At 38.8% G+C, this 20,155-nt stretch overlaps 3 protein-coding genes across 6 annotated transcripts; 2 read left to right on the forward strand and 1 right to left on the reverse strand.

The window, feature by feature from the left end:
* The first annotated feature begins 1,554 nt into the window (after window positions 1–1,554).
* On the forward strand, window positions 1,555–5,427 carry LOC137176268 (heme oxygenase 2-like). Of its 3 annotated transcripts, none has more exons than XM_067582460.1 (7): window positions 1,555–1,658; window positions 2,253–2,360; window positions 2,511–2,628; window positions 3,231–3,398; window positions 3,742–4,065; window positions 4,154–4,286; window positions 4,736–5,427. In XM_067582460.1, exons 2-7 carry the CDS (start codon window positions 2,281–2,283, stop codon window positions 4,861–4,863), a joined length of 951 nt encoding a protein of 316 aa, XP_067438561.1. In that variant the 5' UTR covers window positions 1,555–1,658; window positions 2,253–2,280; the 3' UTR covers window positions 4,864–5,427. The 3 variants fall into 3 exon arrangements, with proteins under 3 accessions (XP_067438561.1, XP_067438576.1, XP_067438570.1); XM_067582475.1 differs by lacking the exon at window positions 1,555–1,658 and adding an exon at window positions 1,814–1,836; XM_067582469.1 differs by lacking the exon at window positions 1,555–1,658 and adding an exon at window positions 1,842–1,863.
* A 2,551-nt stretch (window positions 5,428–7,978) lies between these two features.
* On the reverse strand, window positions 7,979–10,639 carry tmem186 (transmembrane protein 186). The gene is made up of 2 exons (XM_067582501.1): window positions 9,816–10,639; window positions 7,979–9,005 (listed from the first exon to the last, which is right to left on the reverse strand). Exons 1-2 carry the CDS (start codon window positions 9,816–9,818, stop codon window positions 8,340–8,342), a joined length of 669 nt encoding a protein of 222 aa, XP_067438602.1. The 5' UTR covers window positions 9,819–10,639; the 3' UTR covers window positions 7,979–8,339.
* A 322-nt stretch (window positions 10,640–10,961) lies between these two features.
* Window positions 10,962–18,290, forward strand: gde1 (glycerophosphodiester phosphodiesterase 1). 2 transcript variants are annotated; one of them, XR_010925834.1, is made up of 7 exons: window positions 10,962–11,501; window positions 12,648–12,823; window positions 14,209–14,314; window positions 15,476–15,568; window positions 16,280–16,491; window positions 16,629–18,138; window positions 18,230–18,290. XR_010925834.1 is itself a non-coding variant. In XM_067582486.1 (6 exons), the coding sequence occupies exons 1-6, from the start codon at window positions 11,232–11,234 to the stop codon at window positions 16,774–16,776; spliced, it is 1,005 nt and encodes a 334-aa protein (XP_067438587.1). In that variant the 5' UTR covers window positions 10,962–11,231; the 3' UTR covers window positions 16,777–18,290. The 2 variants fall into 2 exon arrangements, 1 of the variants encoding a protein (XP_067438587.1); XM_067582486.1 differs by having other exon boundaries at window positions 16,629–18,290.
* Window positions 18,291–20,155: the final 1,865 nt, after the last annotated feature.

Raw genomic sequence — 20,155 nt, forward strand, 5'->3', positions numbered from 1 at the left:
TTACTTTAATTAAATTACTATACGTGGAAATAAGAGACTTAATGTTACTAATAAAACAAAAACAAATTAACTTGTTGCAATAAAAGATTAAATACGGATACATTTGATTGAAAAACAAATAAAAGAGACATCTTAAGAGCTTTCTCGAGTTCTTGGAGGCCAAAGAGGAATCTCTTTGAGGCTGTTTATTGATGAATTATTGATGAATATTCAATTTCTTTGTTCTAGGGGCTTTAGGTGTAGCTGGTGGTTCGCAGCCTGCGTCTCTTGGAGTAAAGGAATTTTGTGAAAGTCTAATTCTGAGTTTTACACGCAAAAATCACACTTCAGATTCACTGTGGCCTAATATTTCACATTAAAGTTGTAAATACATTCTTTTCATAATGTCCAAGCATTTCATGATATTTTCTGATTGATAACAGTTAAGCAGTTTACATATGTTTCATAATAAGTCCAGTTGACTCTTTAACTATCTATACAGTACTTTCAACAATACATGTTTACAACAAAGTACTTTTTTAGAGAACTCAGGACATAAACAGAACAATTATCGGACAATCAGATATTGAATAGACATGTGGGGAGGGAGTCTGCAGGGTAAGGATGGTCTAGAGGGGATTTCAGGAGGCCACAGGAGGCCACTATATGTATAGATTAACAGAACAAAGCAATATAAACAGAGAGCCATGGGAGACATGCCATACAAAATATGACAGTGACATGTAAACCATACAGTTCTTGTGTATTGTCAGTTGATGACAGAGCAGGATATGTGTTTATGTCTTTGCATCTGTAGCATCATGCAGATGAAGAAATGAAAGATAAAAATGTGGTAACTCAGCATCACAAACAATGATGAGGGATTACAGTTATAGATAAGGATAGTTGCTGCAGATTTTAGTCAAGTTATATATCGCTATCGCACATAATACTTATATATTAGTTAAAGGGAGCAAGGCAACAGTTACTGGCTGGAAAACAATCAGCAGTGTAGCTTATGAAGTAAGCCAACAGGCTTCTGCTCCATCTGCATTGCTGATATGGGTTACTGACTTCTGCACTGAATGAAACTGTCTGTGTAGGCATTTGATACACAATTAAAGTACATTACATGGAGTTTAGTTCCACCTAGTGGTCTAAAGTGATACCAGAAATTGGATAAATTGAGCTCTTAGCAGACCTGTGAATGCAGGTGTGGCCAGGAGTCTATGGTACGTTTTCGAATTGAAAATTACTACAGCAGTCAACTCTACTGACAACCACAAGTCCAATCAGAGAGCAGGAACTCAGTGAAATAAGATGAATAAGAAAGATGTTGCATAAATAAGGTTAACATTACCAGCCCATATGTCAAAAATGTATAAAAATGCACTCTAAAATAATAATAACAGTAAGAAGAAGAAGAAGAAGAAGAAGAAGAAGAAAGCTCTGAGTGTGTAATTTCCCGCAACACTATTCCAATTATATTTATCATCAAAACATGCTTCGAGTGAGGCCCGCCTCTTTTCTACGATGAGGACTATGATTGGCTTAAAGTCTCTGACTAAACCAATCAGCACGCCTCTTCTCTGTGGAAGGATTCTGATTGGCTTGTTGTCCCCCTGCACATAGTGTCCTTCTCTTTTGTAACGGGCTGTGACAACGTGTACTTTAACAAGGTAAATCAGCGTTTTACTCTCGTTTTCTGAAAATATGGGAATGATAAATAGTCTGTGCATGTGTTTACACAGACAGACTGTGATTTGTCAAAGTCTACGTGGTATTCAAAGAGCTGTATCTTGTAGCTACTTATATAATATTGAAGACGTGCAGTGTCAGTTTTGTAACTGTCCTCCGGTATTTGAACTCCTCGCTTCAACTTGTGTCAGTGCTGTTAAAAACTGATACACTCATTTTATTTAGATAATGTTTCAGAGCAGCAATACAGTAATTTAACTGCCATCAGCTGTAGCTCACAAATAACTGCAATGTGCACCTGGCTTTGGGAATTTCAATGCATTGTGGCGAGTCTGTATTCACTCTTGTTGTGTCACTATAAAAATCTATATATAACAAATCTATTGAAAAAAAGTTACAAGTCTGTAACGTAACAAAACCAATGCTTGTATAGGAAACATTGGATTTCTAAGTTGTGCATCATATTGACATGTATTATGAAGAAGTTATTTATATTTCTTTAAATACTTTTCTCATCATATCAACATATCTGTATCACAGTTGATTGATATATCTTTATCTCCTGTTTATTTAAGGTGAAAACGTTGTGAAACAGCCAGGAAAATGGAAACCAAGGTGACATCCAACGGTGTGATGAACGGAGGTGCAAGGATTGTTGTGGATGATGATGATGAAGTTCTTAGGTAAGGAGAGACATTTTTGGCAGTGGCACTCTGCTACTGTTTGACTTATTGTAGGAAAAATTTAAACAACAGCCAGATGGCACAAGTGTTCATGCCTGTCCCCTTTTCCTCCTCACTCCTCCTCCTCTGCTCCATTCCTCTTCCATCAAGTCCAACTGACCTGTCAGAGATGTTAGCCGAGGGGACAAAGGAGTCCCACGACAGAGCAGAGAACTGCCAGTTTGTCAAAGATTTCCTCAGAGGCCGCATCAAAAGGGAGCTGTTTAAGGTTGGCTTCCAAGGCATCTTGCATTGTTGTTATACTGAATAATTATAATAATAAGTCCAACTTCTAATGGCAAAAAGTGCTTGTTAGCAGAGTAGAGAACGCAGTGAAAACAACACCCTCAAAAACATCAGATGCACTTCCACAAACAAACACAGCAGCAACCCTTTATCTCACATCGTAAGCATGAACACATTATAGAAAAAAGTAGTAAATGTCACTTTGTTTTTTAATAGAGAACCCACTCTGGGGGCCACAGCCCAAAGGTGTTGGGGTCCATAATTTGGAAGTACAGTATAAACCTTTTGACTGGTGATATAGTGAAAGTAATAAGTACTTTAAGATATGAGGCTGTCAGAGTGATACACTTTAGATTTATGCATTGCCTTGGTTGCAACACTTGATTGTAAACAATGTTGCCAAAGAAATGTGCAAATTGTCTGTTGTAAAACCACAATTCACTAATCACCAGTATTTGATGTGTAACAATTCCAAAACTTATAATTGCATAAATCAGAAGTCAGAAAAGTTATATCAGTCAATGTAGTTATCATTTAATCTGTGTATCTGTTCCACTTTTTCTCTCTCCCCACTTCTGCTGCCAGAGAGGTACTGCAGCTCTGTACTTCGTCTACTCGGCCATGGAGGAGGAGATCGAGAAGAACAAAGACCATCCTCAGATTGCTCCAATCTATTTCCCTACAGAGCTGCACAGATGCGAGGCCCTGGGCCGGGACCTCGAGTACTTCTATGGAGAGGACTGGCAGAGCCAGGTCAGCTGAAAGCACTCAGAGTCAATCTCATGACATGAGGGATGCAAAGTGGAGCATCATAAATGGCTGGCCCTCTCTAGATCATGAATCACTACACCAGTTACATCAGTTCAACTGAAATTCAGACATGAACTAGTGTGACTTTTTTAGTGCAATGTATTCAGTGTTATTTCACCAAGCATGAATATTCATTTTCTTTTAAATTTTAAATTTTACTGATAGCAATATAAAATAGAATACAATCAAAGCAAACTTCTCCAGCAGACATCCATGATCACATTTAACATGACAGCAAGATTTGTGATGCTACTGTAAAGCCTCCTGACTTTCTTCCCTTTCACAGATCAGCCTCTCCGCAGGCGCCAAGCCTTATGTGGACCGCATCCATGAGGTGGGTGAGAAGGATCCAATGTTGTTGGTGGCCCACTCCTACACCCGCTACATGGGTGACCTCTCAGGCGGACAGATCCTCAAGAAAGTGGCCCAGAGGGCACTGAAGCTCCCCTCGACCGGCGAGGGTCTCAATTTCTACCAGTTTGAGGGCATCCACAGTCACAAGAGTTTCAAGCAGCTTTACAGAAGCAGGATGAACGAGCTGGAAATGGACACTGAGACCAAGGAGAAGATTGTAGAAGAGTCCAACAAGGCTTTTGGCTTTAACATGATGGTGAGGAATCCAACAGATATGCACAAAAATCATGATAATAAAGAAACGTGAAGAGGAAAACATAACTTTAATTTTGATCTGAAAACAGGTATTCTCAGAGCTTGAAGAGATTGGGACGACCATCAAAGAGGAAGTCCAAGATGCAGGTTTGGGACACAGTCATGCTGAAATTATGGAGGGAGGTGATATTAACAAGTGTCCCTACTATGCAGCAAAAATGGGTAAGACATCATTTTAAGAGTTTAAGTCTGAAAGAAGCACACATTCCTAAATAGAAGGAAAAAAACATTGTTTTCTGAACAATAAATAGGCAGCAGTCCCTGGTACAAATAAAACTTTTACCGACTGTATCACCTGCAATATATTTAATGCTTTACAAGAGACCCTTAAATTGAGATGTTTTTATCTTTTAGCGCAAGTACAATGCATGAACTTCAAGGGTTTGATTCTGAAATTAGAGATTTTCCAATAAAATGTAAATTTCTTTTAGAGAGAGCAGATGAACCTTAAACTTTTGTTGTCAAGATAACAACAGTTTTACAGACAGATAGTTTATAGGGCTGCTTGAATTACTGTATGAACCTGTGTCTTCCTGCCTTGTTTGTTCTGAACCCTTTATTCTTCCTTTCTTTTCTCTCCATCACTCCCATCCTCCATCTCCTCTCCACAGCCGCCAGTGGAAATCCCACCTTTGCATGCCAGTTAGCCATGACGCTTCTCCAACATCCACCGTGTCAATTAGCTCTGGCCGCCTGGTTTGCCGTCCTTGCTGGGTTCACTGCCTGGTACTTACTGTAAGCTTCAACAGACGCTTGTTCTGCCGATCACCTATGAGCAAAGAGTGGAGGACACTGTTACATCCTGCCAGACTTATTCCAAACCTCATATACTATTTACTGTAACAAACAATAAAGCTGAAACTGCACATTTTAAAATAAGTGTGGAGCCAAACATTTGAGGCTTTTATTTATTGACATTTGTGTTTTAAGAGGTAAGAAACATTCTCTTGAACATGCAGTTTTATGCTTCTGAGACTGCTAATAGCAGTGAAACAGCTTTTTGTGATGCTTCAATTGTAGTGTGACCATGAAAAGTCTGCAGAGATTTAATGATGCAAGTGCTTTGTATGTTATATTCAGTGGTGATATGCATACAGGGATTAGACACATCTCACCATGTAGAAATATTAAATTCATACTTTTCCTCCATGTGATTGTAAGTTAGTTGATGTATGAAAATGAATTACATGTGTTGAGAATGTGTTGCTGCCTAAAGATGCACTGGTGTACATGTTTGTGTACACTGTCATGCTTGACGTGTTTCTGAATCCCAATAAAATAACAGTCAAGTTTTATCAGTGAATGATGGTTGAATCTCACCACGAAATTTCTTTTAAAACATTGCAACTAGTATCATTATAAATAACTGAAAACACTCATCCTCTGCTTGTGTGCCTTCAGGAAGCAATAAAGGTTCATATAGAAGTGTTCATTTTGTAATGACAATTACAACCCTCACCAGTCAGGATCATTTTTGTAACACACATATATGTATCATACATATACAACTTTGTTAGTTACACTGCATAAAATGAAAATTGAAATGGATTTGCAATACTTCATAACAATAATACAACACTAACAAAAAATAAATTCCACACTGAAATGAATAAAAACCAAAGTCTACAGGATCAGAACAACTGTACAGTCTGCATATGAAAACTGTCAGCAAAATGCAAAAAAAAAGCAAAATGTACAAGAAATGTAGTTTAAGAGATAGATGTGGTCCTTACCAGTATCCTGCTGAAGGTGGTGGTGTATCTGCGGTTTTTGTGTGCCAGTCACCATATTTATAATCTGTCTATCCTTGAGCCTTATCATCATAGGAAGCAGCCTATGATGATAATGGTGAGCCAATAACTGTACCATCATCAGGGGCTCTCCGTCAGTCTGTGTGCTCTGTTAATACCAAACAGCAGTAATCTGTCACCATCACTGTACTTCTGCAGTTTTGTCACAACACTAACAGATGTCACTCATAGCAGGAACTAAATAAGATAAACCTCCCTCAGCGTCCACAAACATATACTTCAAAATGAAAATCCGATGTTACTAAAGTGGTGTTAATAGCCCTAAAACTGTAGTTTACCTTTAACTTATTATTCTGCTCAACAAGTCATTTTAGCCAACTAATGTCATCACATCAGCGAGAGCCAAAAAAAAGATGAACCTTAATAATTTGACATCTGATCTACACTACAGACATCACTCTGTGGCCTTCTTTGGGATCTTCTGCAGGCCTGCAGAACAGTTTTGATGAGGATAAGGTGGCATCAGATGAACAAAGTTTATAGCTGCAGGTTGTTCGTGGTTTCACCTGCTTCATTTGGTACAGTTGTTATGGACAATTTAATAATTTCTCACTGCAATGTCAATGAAATATGGGAGGATTAGGATTTCTTTTTCATTAACTTATTTCTATTTGTCACTTGTCAAAGTTTGAGTATCTTAAATAGCTTTACAAAATTGCAATAAACGTTCCGCCCCACTAAATGTCAGCAAACAACTATTTACTATGTAAAGATACAGTGGAGTAATGGTGACCTGAGCAGAGAATGAAATCACTCTCCCTCTGTGTGTATTGTGATCTAAGGTTCTCTGTTCTTTGTTTTTGAAGCCGGTCCGGCCAGGTGTGCATGTGAGCGTGCATGTTAGTGCCTGTGAGTCCCTCCCTATCCTCCCCATGTCCGTCTTCACCATGGCTGCTGGGTCACACAAACTTTCTCATATTACAGCTAAATAGTGCACTGCATTTGAGGTGAGAAATAGGCAATGCAGTAACAGAATCTTAATCCATATTTGATCAGCATGGCCTAGTTTGACAGTTTGACCTGAGTTTTGTGAGCTGTGTTTTCAGATGCCACTTTCTTTTTATGACATACACATTTGTTTTGGTCTGAGATGCTGGTGCTCTAGTGCGACATCTAGTGGGGCTGAGTGTCATAAATTGCTCCTTTAATATTACAATTATTGAAAGCTCCTGTATTACACTTTGCAAACATCTGTAAATATTTTTGTTCATAAAGATGCAACGGATGTGATTTTTGTGAATCTGCTTCAGTGTCTCCAATAATTTTCATTATCAGACCTGTTGTCCTGCTGCTGACTTTGGCATTGTTTCTGTTTGCCATTTAATCCCTCAGAGAGGTACCGTACACGATTATTTGAAGGAAGACGGGGTGTAAGTATTTATGTTGTACTGTATGACTGATTCAGATGCTGGCTGCCATGTCTCTCCAGGCGACCAGGCAGCAGAAGTCAGGAAGCCAGGAGAACACTGAGCTTGATTATTTGGGCCATGGTGCATCCAGAGCTGAAGGTGGCCCATATGAAGAGGCAGGGGCCTGAGGAACAGATCTCTGAGGACCTCATCTTGTATCCAAATGGATCACTCAACTGTTACACAACCATTTTTTCAAACCTTCAGTTACAAATATCAGTGTTTCCTAATCGTTCTTTTAAAAGTCAAAGCAGGAAAAACAGAATTATCAAAGAACAGAACATTTCTCTGTAATGGATTTTCCCTGAAACTCCAAGCTTCAGTGATCACTGAACTATTTATTTTTTGTAAGAGACTGATGAGTAAATGTAAAAGCATGTATAAAAATATAAAGTACATTTTTTTAAAATCCTCTATGAATTGTATGTCAATGAATCTCCCATTCTAAATGTAATATAGATCAGTCACTGTTCACAGATGAGTCACTAACTGTTTTTAAATGTTCTTTTTTTCATTACTTTTTTTTCTGCGTCCTTTTGCTTACTCGATCATTTCATGCAGCGAACTGTGTTGTCTGTCATTGTTTTAAGATTCAACTCTTTTCACTTGTAAAACATTTGGACAATCTCACATGTATCAAGAAGACTTATTTTATTTCAGTCACTGGTTACCAGACAAAGGTATTTTGAATTCTCTTTATATATTACTGCCGACACTGGTCATTCAACATGTTGTTCCAAACTAGACGCCAAAGTCCTGCTGAGGCCATGCATCCTTATTTTTCAATCACAAGCTGAAACAATGTATTCACAGTGGACACATCATATCAACTGATAACAGCTATATTTACTGAAGAAATTATATTAACTACAGTCTGTGGATCACTGTAATATCTTTAACTCTGATTGAAACCATCTTTCATGGAGAACAGGCCCATCTCATTATAGCAAGGCTGCATTTGGAACATAATAATTTGCACTTTTAACAATAATTCATCACCTTAAACTTCCAAACACCTTCTCAAAACCCTGTTTATCCACCACACGTCCAAAATGAGTAGAGAAATACAGTGTCTGGGGGCTGCTGTATCTCTTCAGTTTAAATATCGTCTCGTTTGGGGAGTCCCCTGTATCTCCAATGGTCATAACATCTGACACAGGGAGGTAGATATCATGCCGCCTGCCCCAGAAGGTAAGGTGGGACACTTTGAGTGTAGTCTGAGACGGGTCCAGGTACATCATCCCCACCACCCTCCTGAGGAAATGACTAGCAGTGTATAGCATGATGCCAGCGAACAGTGCTATTCCGGTTGTGTAGCCGACAAGAAAGAAAGGGATGTCTCCCTGGAGGTAGAAGACGTACACTGGGGGCAAGATGACCATGGTGATTCCAGTTTGGAGCAGTTTTAGCCTGGACAAGGCACTGAGGAGCTTAATGTGCGGAAGGGTGTAAATCACATTGTACTTCTGCCTGGACAAGTCCGAGTACCTGACCAGGGCTGTGATTTTAGGTATAATGGGTTCATAAAGGCTCTGTTGGATGGGTGTGTGCCCCGGTGAGCGAGGCTGCACACCATTAGATATCCGACTTGTTAGTAGACATGATCCTCTGGTGCAGGACAGGATGTGTGAGGTTAGCCTGGGTAGCAACACTGACCTCATCTGTAAAAAAAACATAACATCAAACAGATTAAATTAACACTAACCTTAACAGAAATACCCACTTAGGTGGTGGACAAAATAACAACACTCAACTAGAGTTGATATAATTCGATTAATAGATTGATCGGTCGACAGAAATGTTTAATTTTTTTTTAGCAAAATGTCAATCATTCTGGTTTAATCATCTCAGGCATGGATATTTGCTTGTTTTCTTAAAATTCAATGATAGTAAACTGAATATCTTTAGGATTCAGACTGCTGGTCACACAAAACAAGCCATTTGCTTGGGCTTTGGGAAACTGCAATGCGAAATTTTCGCAATTTTCTGACATTTCTTAGACAAAAATATTAATCAAAAAAATAATCAGCAGATTAATCCATAATTATACTCATCTTAAATTGCATCCTCAACCTTAATTATGCAAAGTAATGCAGTACAGCACTATTAAAATACTGTAACTCCCACTAGCTAGAAACTGAAAAGTCTCAACAAAACTTATTTGCAGGGCTACTGGACTGGACTGGACTGCATTGACACTGAACACATGTCCCTGTTATTTTGGACAACCTACTAAAATACCCATCATTATGGCTGCAGTATGATATGGTTGTATAACAGTTAGGCTACATTTGTTTGTTTTAACAAAATCCAAGTAAACAGACCTGACAATAAATATCTTACTGTTTTATAATAAGAGACTGACTAAATCCTGACTGAGCTGAAAGCAGCAGTTAGCTTGTGTAGCCAATAATCCTTACAAATTATTTTCACAACACGTGCAAATCTTTGAGAGCAAGATATAGGCTCACCATAGCCGCCTGGAGTGTTAAACACAGAGACAAAGGTCCTCTTTTGTCTACTTATTTTTCTTCTTCTAGAATGACACGGAACACTTTGACCTGGATGAGTTTCACAGGTCTTCTTCTTCTTCTTCTTCTTCTTCTTCTGTTGCTGCTGCTGCTTCTTCCGCATTCTCTTCTTCTTCTTCTCCTTCAAGGTTTATTGGCGGTTGGCAAACAGCGAATTGGCGCGTTACCGCCACCAATCGGTATGGTGAGTTCTTTGAGTTATTTTGTATCTATTTGATTAAAGTGTACCTTTATCTTTCCGAGGTTTTGGATCATTCACAAAGTCATTTGTTTGCTTTTCTGTTTTTGTTTGTTTGTTTGTTTTTGTTTTTGTTTTTTTGCTCTTGTGCCCCCTTGTGGGTAACTTGGGAGCTATCATCACCTTTAGATACACCTTATTCGACATGTAATTAAACACTGACCTGCGGTAACCTTGCTAAAACCTTGTAAATTGTGCATTGACATTAACATTATACTAGACACTTGACACTTGTGTTCCTGCTCGTGTTGGTGTGGAGGGAAATGAGCTGATGAATATTCTGGTCAAACAAACACTTAGAATTAAGCATGTAGACCTACAGGAAAAGTTGAAGCTAAGACATTCACTAGGACATATGCATAATCAGTATAGCAGGAGTATTGGGATGATAATAAACTAGAAGACATCAATATAATATACAAAGACATGTTGGTGCTGGGAGGATGGTGGGCTGGAAACGAGAGGAAGAAAATGTCATCACTTGTCTGAGAATAGGTCACATAGGTCTCAACCATACATTATATAAATTAGGCAAGCACCCAACCAGAAAATGCACACACTTATAGTCAACCAGAATCAGCCGAACAAGTACTACTGCATTGTAGAAAATACATTATCAAGAGAAATCATTTTCCTCTGTCACTAAGGAAGGCGACACACAATGACTTTTCATTGTCAGGTCTCTTGGAGAAAACAGAAAGCAAGATGCACTGTGGCATTATTAAGTTTTTAAAAGAAACTCATTAAACTAAAATAATCTAGAGGGGTTTTTTCTGCATAATCTCTTCTTTCACACTCCATTCCAGTCGGTGGCGATAATGCGCCTCTAAACTGGTTTGCCAACCGCCAATAAACACCAAAGAAGAAGAAGAAATGACACTTGGGGCAAAGCAGTCACATCTGCCGTAGACTGCAACCAGAAAACAAACATCTGCTGCATTATGCTACTCTCTGAAGCAGAGTAGTTTCATTTTTTTACACAGTCGAAAGTGTCATCGATTATTAGCTTATGTTAGTGAGCTGGGTGGAGCATGACCATATCTCAGATACGGCTTTTGAGGAAAGTAAACTTAGCGATAGCAGGTCGGGCTGGCAGCTAAAGGCGAGAGTGGACAACAATGCTGCAGCTGGGAGATGAAATCTCTCTCTACTCCCTCGTCTTCGTGGTGGTCCTGCTGGGGACCCGGAGCCCGGTGTGGACAACCGTCCTCACCGCCTCCCTCTACCTCTTTCTGGCCATGTTCCGGTTCCCCCAGGTACCAGCCAACCGAGCCCGGCAGGTGCTTCACCCAGCCAAGGGCGCGGCGGGCTCCGGTAAAGTGTCGGTGGTCGCCCACCGGGGCGGCGGGCACGACGCACCGGAGAACACGATAGCAGCTATACGGGAGGTGAGAGGGGGAAGTGGAGATGTTTGGGTCTGGTTCTCCTCTCATAGTGGGTGAGACCTGTGGTTATAAGGGAGCATATCACCACTGGAGGGTGACATATCGACATCCATGCCGCAGTTCCGTAAATTGGAGTTAAATTTGTATATAAACAAAGAAGAATATATTTACCCCTCCACCAGAGCATCAAGTCTTTTATTACCAAACCACAACATTACCATCACACATCCTCACTGTCATTCATTGCACTATTATAGTAATCCTGGCTTGCTAGTGATGTATATAATGTATCTGACTGGACAGTAAAAATCTTTGTGACACCACATAGCCTCTGTGGCCCAACCAGTCCTGGATGTTAGGCCAATACTCACTGATATTTGAAAGTTTATAAAAACTGATAACAATATATAGTCTTTTTTTATGCAAAGACATAACATAAAAAGGGTCCCAAAATTTTTTTCTGAAGAATTGTGGTCACATTTTTTTCTGAGCAGGACATTTTGCATTTGAAAAATAAAGTTGTCATTGCTCTTTTATGGACTGACTATATAATGGAGATACTGTTTATAAATTAAAACAAGGTGTAATTTCTTGTTACTTGTTGGCTGACATACAACCGGGTTGATATATGCGCAATATAGCTTATATGAAGTGTATAAGGTGCAGTATAGCCTCTCTTTTTAATCAATATGTCTTCAGAAAAAGATGATCACAACAGTTGTATAACATTAAAACCTTGTTTTTACTTTACTTTATTACTTTTATTACTTATTTGTCCCCAAGAGACAACTGGTTGTGCAGCAGTGTAACACAGGATCAAACACAAAGCACATGAACATAGCATATAAAAACAGCAAATAAATACAAAAGAAAGCAGAGTATACAAATTAAAAACAATTTCAAGCAAATGGTTTTAATATAAATATATAAATTATGTAATATTTCAAGGTGTCTCAGATTTGGATGTAGAAGATGGGAGCTGTCACCATGAATGGATCTGCTTTCTTTAACAACTGTTTGTTAAACAGAACAGACTTTTCTGTTCTAGTTTGGGTTGGAGTTCAAGTTTTTTAGGTGAAAATGATGACAGATTTGACCAGAAACAAACCCCTCTGGAAGACTATTTGTTATTTGTCTGTCCTGCACTAGGCCAGTAAGAACGGGGCGACGGGTGTGGAGTTGGACCTGGAGTTCTCAGCAGATGGTGTCCCAATACTGATGCACGATGAGACCGTGGACCGGACCACCAACGGGTCGGGACCACTCAGCCAATTGAAATTTTCTGACTTGAGTAAATTGGACGCAGCAGCTAAACATCGACTCAGGTAAAAGAGACAGATACAGTTAGATATGCAAACACAAGCACACATATAGACATTTTTAGGCATTTTTTGTTTATTTTATGTGATGCTATAGGATGAGAGTTTTCAAAGTGACACTGTTGGCCCCCCCTCAGACAAAACTGAGACCCCAGTAACGACACTATTGAATTGATATGAGGCATCTGTATTTTTTTAGTTTTCACTTTTCAGACATTTCTGTATAATGAAGTGTCAAGTTGGATATATCAGAGCCTTCAGAAAAATCTGAGTTTCCCAATTTTTATTACAACGTAACATGAAGGCTACTTACAACCTGTAAACTTGTAATTATGATTACTCTGATTTGACATGAATGTGACATTATGCTGCGGCCTGCAACTCTCCATTCCTTACAACTTGAGCCCTATTACTTTGTTACTGAGAAAAACATAAAAACGTCACGATTTGCAGGCAAGATCTGGACTTTTAAGGAGTGTCTTTTTTTTCTATGATTTCTAACCGTATTTAAGGACGTTTATTTGTGATGGACATCAAAGACAAGATATCCTCAGAAAGTATAAGTCACACTGAATCTAAAAATATGTGTATCATGTCTCTGCGTGTGGATTTGACTGAGTTATGACTCAGAGAAGAAGGGATTAGATTTTTGACACACACAGTAGTATAGCCTGGGGCAAAATATTTTGTTGGTGACGCTGAATTCATCATTTTGCAGCTGCATGTGGAAATGTTTGATAGTGATAATCTGTGTCGATGTATAATGCTGCCTCCAAGACTTCTGTAAGAAAACATTAAAAGGGCTTGATAAAAACTTAATAAATGCAGTGCTAAAATTAGTCCAGAAAGGAAAGAGAGGCAAGTTGCTCAACTGTAATACAGCTGAGACAAATAAGCCAGGGGGGTTTCTAAACACAGCTCCCCTCAGAACAAACTAAAGAAGAAAGACATATTAGGGTCCAGCTGGTTTGGACAGATCTGTATGACAAACACAAACACTATGTAGGAAACTGCCACAAAACAGGAAGATTTAATCTATGTTCATTTTCTTGATCACCAACATTATAAGACATTAAAAACACTCAAATAATAGTCAAAAAATAGTTAAGATGTAGAATAAGACAATTGACAAGTGTAGCTGTCACCCGACGTCTGCAGCATGAACAAATGAAATGTGTCAAATATACATACAACATATAGCCTTTATATACAGAGACTCAGGCAGATTATCACATGCATTTTATCATAATCCAGGTGCAGAAGGGTTATGTGCATCTCTGATCAAAGTTAAGCGTATTGTTTCCCAGGTAAAAGGAAAAAAATTGTTTAAAAAGTTTGATAAATATGTGAGCCTGAGATCACACTGTAACATCTGCTTTCTGCGTTACCAGGGAGAAGTTTGCTGGGGAGAAGATTCCAACTCTGGAGGAGGCAGTGGAGGAATGCATCAAACTGCAGCTCACCATTTACTTTGATGTCAAAGGTCATCCAGATGAGGTGCAGCCGACAAAACAAACAATCAAAACATGGCTCGATAATGTGCAATTGATTTGTACCCAGACAACATAACATAATGAGGAGAAGATGATTTTGGGATATAATGGGCCACACAGACAGATTGTAATGAGCACCAGTACAAAATGATCCTTATATATCTGCAGGGGTTAAATAGAGTTGGTAAGATCGTCTCATGCTGAAACAACTACATGATTATTTTAATTAATGAAGTTGTAATTACATGATCATTCCTATGGGTATAAAGTAATTCCCTATCTTATTATTTTAGTTTTGCATCACTCTCTAAAGGTCGTACCAATCCTGTCATTCATCTGTTGTTGGTGATTTTATTGCAGATTGCAGCATTTCCTCCACGATGCAACTCAACACTATCACATCTGAAAATCACAACATAGCACATCACGCTACTGCATCACTGTATTTTTGTTCTGGTAACTTATTAGGAGCATAAATAAAAACTTTGGTAGATTAATTGATTGACATACTGTAAGGTGTACATTACATGTTCCAGTTTCTATTGTACTTTGGGACAAACCACCAACAGAAACACACACACACGGTAACATATCGCATCATTACTAGTTATTTCTTGTGGTCAGTACTGTATCTGATGTGAAAATATGACTATGTTGTGTCAGTTACATACAAACTGAACCAGAGACGAGTCAAAAGAAGCAGTGAGGTCACTAACTCTATGCCTTTCAAACTGCAGTGTTTGTACCATTTAATTCTGCATATTAAACAACTAAATTAATGTTTGCATCAGTGTACTATTAGAATTCAAATGTTTTTTCATTTCTTAAATCAAAAGTGCACAAAGCAGCAAAAAAACAGCCTTTCATTACAATTGAACAACTTATCAATATAGCATCAGTGTACTTTTAACCACTCGATGAGTAATTGCTTACTCAGCACATTTTTACATCAATAAGGAATGCAGAGCTGCAGTGGTGATTGTTGTTTCAGGCAGTAACATTCTTGAGTTCAGGGCCCACAGCAGTGTCTCTGACACATACTCAGCTGCTAGTTACCACCAAGTGGTTGGACAAGAACACTCACATAAAGACACAAAGCCTCACACACACACTGTAAACAGTTAACTGACTTACAATAACCATGTGGTTGTTCTCCTCTTCCCAGGCAGCCGCAGCCCTTTCAGACTTGTATGTGAAACATCCAGTCCTCTACAACAACAGCATTGTCTGCTCTTTCGAGCCCAAAGTCATCTACAGGGTAAGAGGGTGCTTTGAATTGTCTCAGGGTGTTAAGTAAGTAAACTCTACCTGAACAAATTCACATTTACTGTGTTTGACTGTCTAAGTAATGCAAAGTAATACCTGTACACTAAGAACAACACCAAATGCATCGGTTTGTTTTAGTCACATACATAAACACTGTATTACAGCAGGCTCCAACACTTGGACCATAAACTAAAATTTCACATTGTTTATGAGTGAGTGTAAAGCCTGACCACTGTGGGAAGATGAACTTGCACCCCAGTCTGTTTTTTTCCGTTCACCAGCAGTAGAACAGAAAGGTGACGCCATTACAAAAAAAAAGGTTTGCATGTTTTCCGTAAGTCCAGAGATATGATTTTACCTGGCCTTGATATGAAAACCACAATACTCCCAGTGCTCAGCGCTGGAACTCTGGCTTCTCATTTGCATTCACCACACCAATGATGTTAGCTATACAAGCTTGGATAACCTGACCAGTATTGGATTACCTTGATAACAACAGGTCAGTCTTTCAGTATGAAAGTCACACTTTTGAATTTAAGGTTCTGCACATGCAAAAATGAAAACTCCCCCACTGTTAACATACTGGTGCTGATTAAATAAGCTAAAATATTTGCTTACATTCCTATCATGTACTGTATTGCTGTTATTTCTATTGTATTGCTCACATTCACCATAACTTAATCTTTCTCTCTCCCCGGCCCAGATGAGGCAGGGTAACCCAGACGTGGTCACAGCATTGACCCACCGGCCCTGGAGCCTGAGTCGGTTTGGAGATGGTACCCCGCGTTTCTCATCACCGTGGAAACACCACTGGATGACACTAATGGACATGGTGTTGGATTGGGCGCACCATCACGTACTGTGGAAGCTCTGTGGCATCTCAGCCTTCCTGATACAAAAGAATTTTGTCTCACCGTGAGTTTCCACATCTGAGACCAAACAGTCACATATTCTCAGTGTAACTAGATTTCTATATTTAATCCCTGAACTCACCACTTTGTCCTGTAATGTTACAAGAGACTAACGCTGTTTTTCCTGTGTGCTGTCTGCAGGGACTATGTGCAGTACTGGGCCCAGAGAGGGGTGGAGGTGGTAGCCTGGACGGTCAACACAAACATGGAGAAAGTGTATTACCAGGAGCTGCTGCAAGTCAACTACATCACAGACAGCCTTGTGGAAGACTGTGACCCCCATTACTGACATTCACATGAACCCAGCATACGACATGCTCAAACACATACTCATTAAAAAAGATCAAATCAAAGGAATATTTCACTGTCTTCTCATCACTCATACAGTGGCATCAGGTAAAAGAACATATGCCACTCATTTATTTCCATACACACTTTGATTACTGTTTTTGTGTGTATGCGAGCTTGTATGTTTCTATGTAGATGTTTGCACAGAAGATCATCCTGACTAGACTGGGTGTCAAACTCAATAACAAGAGGCCCAGTAAGAGGTTTTATTCTGATTTAATCATTTTAATAATATCATGAATTCACTCATACATGCTAAGGTACCTGATGTGCATTTATAAACATTTTAATACAATAATACGTGTCTATAATAGACCAGAATCAAATGTACTGTATTCACCAACTCAGGACTGCTCTGATTTTTTTTTCCTTCTGGTTATTGTGCATATCATACTGTCTTTCAAAACCTCTTAAGTCATGCACTGTCCTTTCTACGCAGAAAAGGTCTGAATGAAACTACCTAGAATAACACTCATTTAGAAATAATACAAGTAAACATGTAAAATTTTTGAGATATGCACATATGAAACCGAAATGTAGAAATACAGGAGGATTGGCATACAGATAGCAAGTTTTCAGGCTGGTGACAGATTTCAGATTAATGTTCATATATACATCATGCAATATAATTATAATAAATTTCAGCATCAGCATTTTTGAAAAATAGTGTGATCTTGTTTGAGAAACATCATTTGTTCTTCTTGGTAGTAGAGTCTAACCTTTGTACCCCACTGTATCTGTAGAGGGATACCAGAAACGATCAAATGTCAAATGTGTCTCAAGAATTGTAATTACTCTCAAGTAGAAGACATAGACAAGATATGAAACACAGAAGGGCAGTACAGAGGAACAGTAAAAGACAAGTAATGATAAGAATAAGGAATTCAGGAGTGTGAGGTTATATGAGGCGTTAAAACTGCAGTAGATCTGCAGAAATTTGTCCTCAGAGATGACAGCTGACATAAAATAACATACACTGTGGGAGGTGTAGTGTTGGATATCACCCGGGATAAGTCTGTCTGAGCTGCTTCTTGTCCCAGCTGATCAGACTGTCACCTCACACAGTATGGAGTCACTCAGGTGGTTTTCACCTAAATAAGACAGATTGGTGGTTTCTCTTTAACAAATCTTACATCTTACATAGATGCTATAAAAGCATTCAGCAAAATAGGCGCTGCAATAGTAGATGATAATTTATTATAGTTTATTCTAAGCTCTTGTGTGACCTCGTGCATACAGTCAGTCTTTATACATGTACACACAAAAAATGGTGGTTCTTCAGCAGTTCTTTGGGGTGGTTGAGGTGCTATATGGCACTACTGACATACAAAGAACATGTTAAGCCCCTGTATGGTTCTTCAGCGGTTCTTCAGTGGTTCTTTGGGGTGGTTGAGGTGCTATATAATACTGCTGCTGTACAAAGAACATGTTAAGCCCCTGTATGGTTCATTAGAGGTTCTTCAGCTTAGTTAGTTGGGGAAAGAATAAAAAAAATACATTAAAATACAGAGTATTTCCTGAGGATAACACATTAAACCAGTGGTTGTCAACCTTTTTGCCCCCCTGTGTCTGAGGAAATATTCCAGGCCCCCTCCCCCCCTTATTATTTTATACTCTGTTTATTTACCAGTAACCTAACCCATATAATATCTGTGTTGGTGGGATGCAACAAGACAACTTGGGTGCTGAGAGCTGTCAGTTGTAGTTTAAATTCTGTGGGAGGAGGAATACAATTGGAGGATTAGATAAAGCTGACTGTAGTACATGAATGAATGTAAACTGATAAGCTCTTCTCCCCAAAATTATGTCACAAACTTCAATAAAAAGGCTATCATTATATTCATATATTATCTGTTATGAGTTATTTATACAGTCAAATAATTAGGTTACTTATGTCTTGATGTTTTGTGATTAAAGCATTCCGTAAGTAAAGTTTTCATCTCAAGGCCTCCCTGGTTGGTCCCTGAGTTCCCCTTGTGAGCGTTGACCTTCCTTGTTGAGCGCTGCACTCAAATATTAACTACTTATTTCCAATGTGCACACAGATTGTATCAGTGTAGGCCTATTAATCAAATCCACACTTAAACCACGCTCTTTTCATTTTCCCCCTTGTTCTGCCATTTTTTGGAAAATCCCTGGCCCTTGCTTGTTTTACCCATTTTTAGGCCGACACCCAGTCTTACTAATTGTATCCATTTCTTCATTAACACCCACCTCGTATTCATTTTATCATGTTTTCAGGAAGATCTGACGCTCTTTTAATTTTCCCCCTTGTTTGGCAATTTTTCGGCAATTTTTCGGGTAACCCCCGGCCCTCACTCCATTACCCATTTTTTCGACCAAAACCCAATCTTACTAATTTTACCCATCTCTCGATTAACACCCACTCCATATTGATTTTATCAAGCTTTCGGGAAAATCAGATGCTCTTTTCATTTTACCCATTTTTCGAGTAACAACCCCCCCTTACACACTTTTCCCATTTTTCGACTAACACCCAATCTTACCAACTTTACCCATCTCTTGATTAACACCCACCCTGTACTCATATTGTCAAGTTGTCGGAAAAATCGGATGCTCTTTTCATTTTACCCAGTTTTTGAGTAACAACCCCCCCCCCCCCACACACACACACACTTACTCATTTCACCCATTTTTCAGCTAACACCCAATCTTACTAATTTTACCCATTTTTCGATTAACACCCACCCTATATTCATTTTATCAAGTTTTTGCAAAAATCGTACACCATTTTTATTTTACCCATTTCTCAAGTAACATCTCCCCCGCTTACTCACTTAATCCATTTTTCAAGTAACACCCCCCCCCACTCATTTTACCCATGTGTCAATTAACACCAACCCCATATCAAAGGCCAAAGAGCAAAACTTCCTATCTGAAAAATGCAGTTTTTTGAGAAAACTAAAAACAAACTTGTTGCTTTGTTTCAGAATGGTATTTGTTGAGGATACTCAATACACAATATATTATGTGTTAACAATACTGACTAGGTATTAGTGCCTCACAAAGTGCAGATAGGAGGTTTTTCTCCACTTTTCCTGGATCATTTTGCAGATAGGAGCTTTTGCACAAAACTATGCTCTAAATTAAGTTAATAATTAAAATTAAATTCAAAATAAAATTAAGTTTATTTTCAGGGAAAAAGATGGGCCAGTGTATTAAATGTAATAGTTACTACATTGTGGTGTACTAGGGTCAGAATTCAGCTCGGTCTGGTGCTGATGCAGATAGGAGGTTTTGTGCTTCAACATGTTCCCAGCGAACCTGATCGGAGGTTTTTGGCAGGTGACTTTTCTGTC

Source organism: Thunnus thynnus, chromosome 3 (assembly GCF_963924715.1).
Source record: "Thunnus thynnus chromosome 3, fThuThy2.1, whole genome shotgun sequence".
Classification (NCBI taxonomy): Eukaryota; Metazoa; Chordata; class Actinopteri; order Scombriformes; family Scombridae; genus Thunnus; species Thunnus thynnus.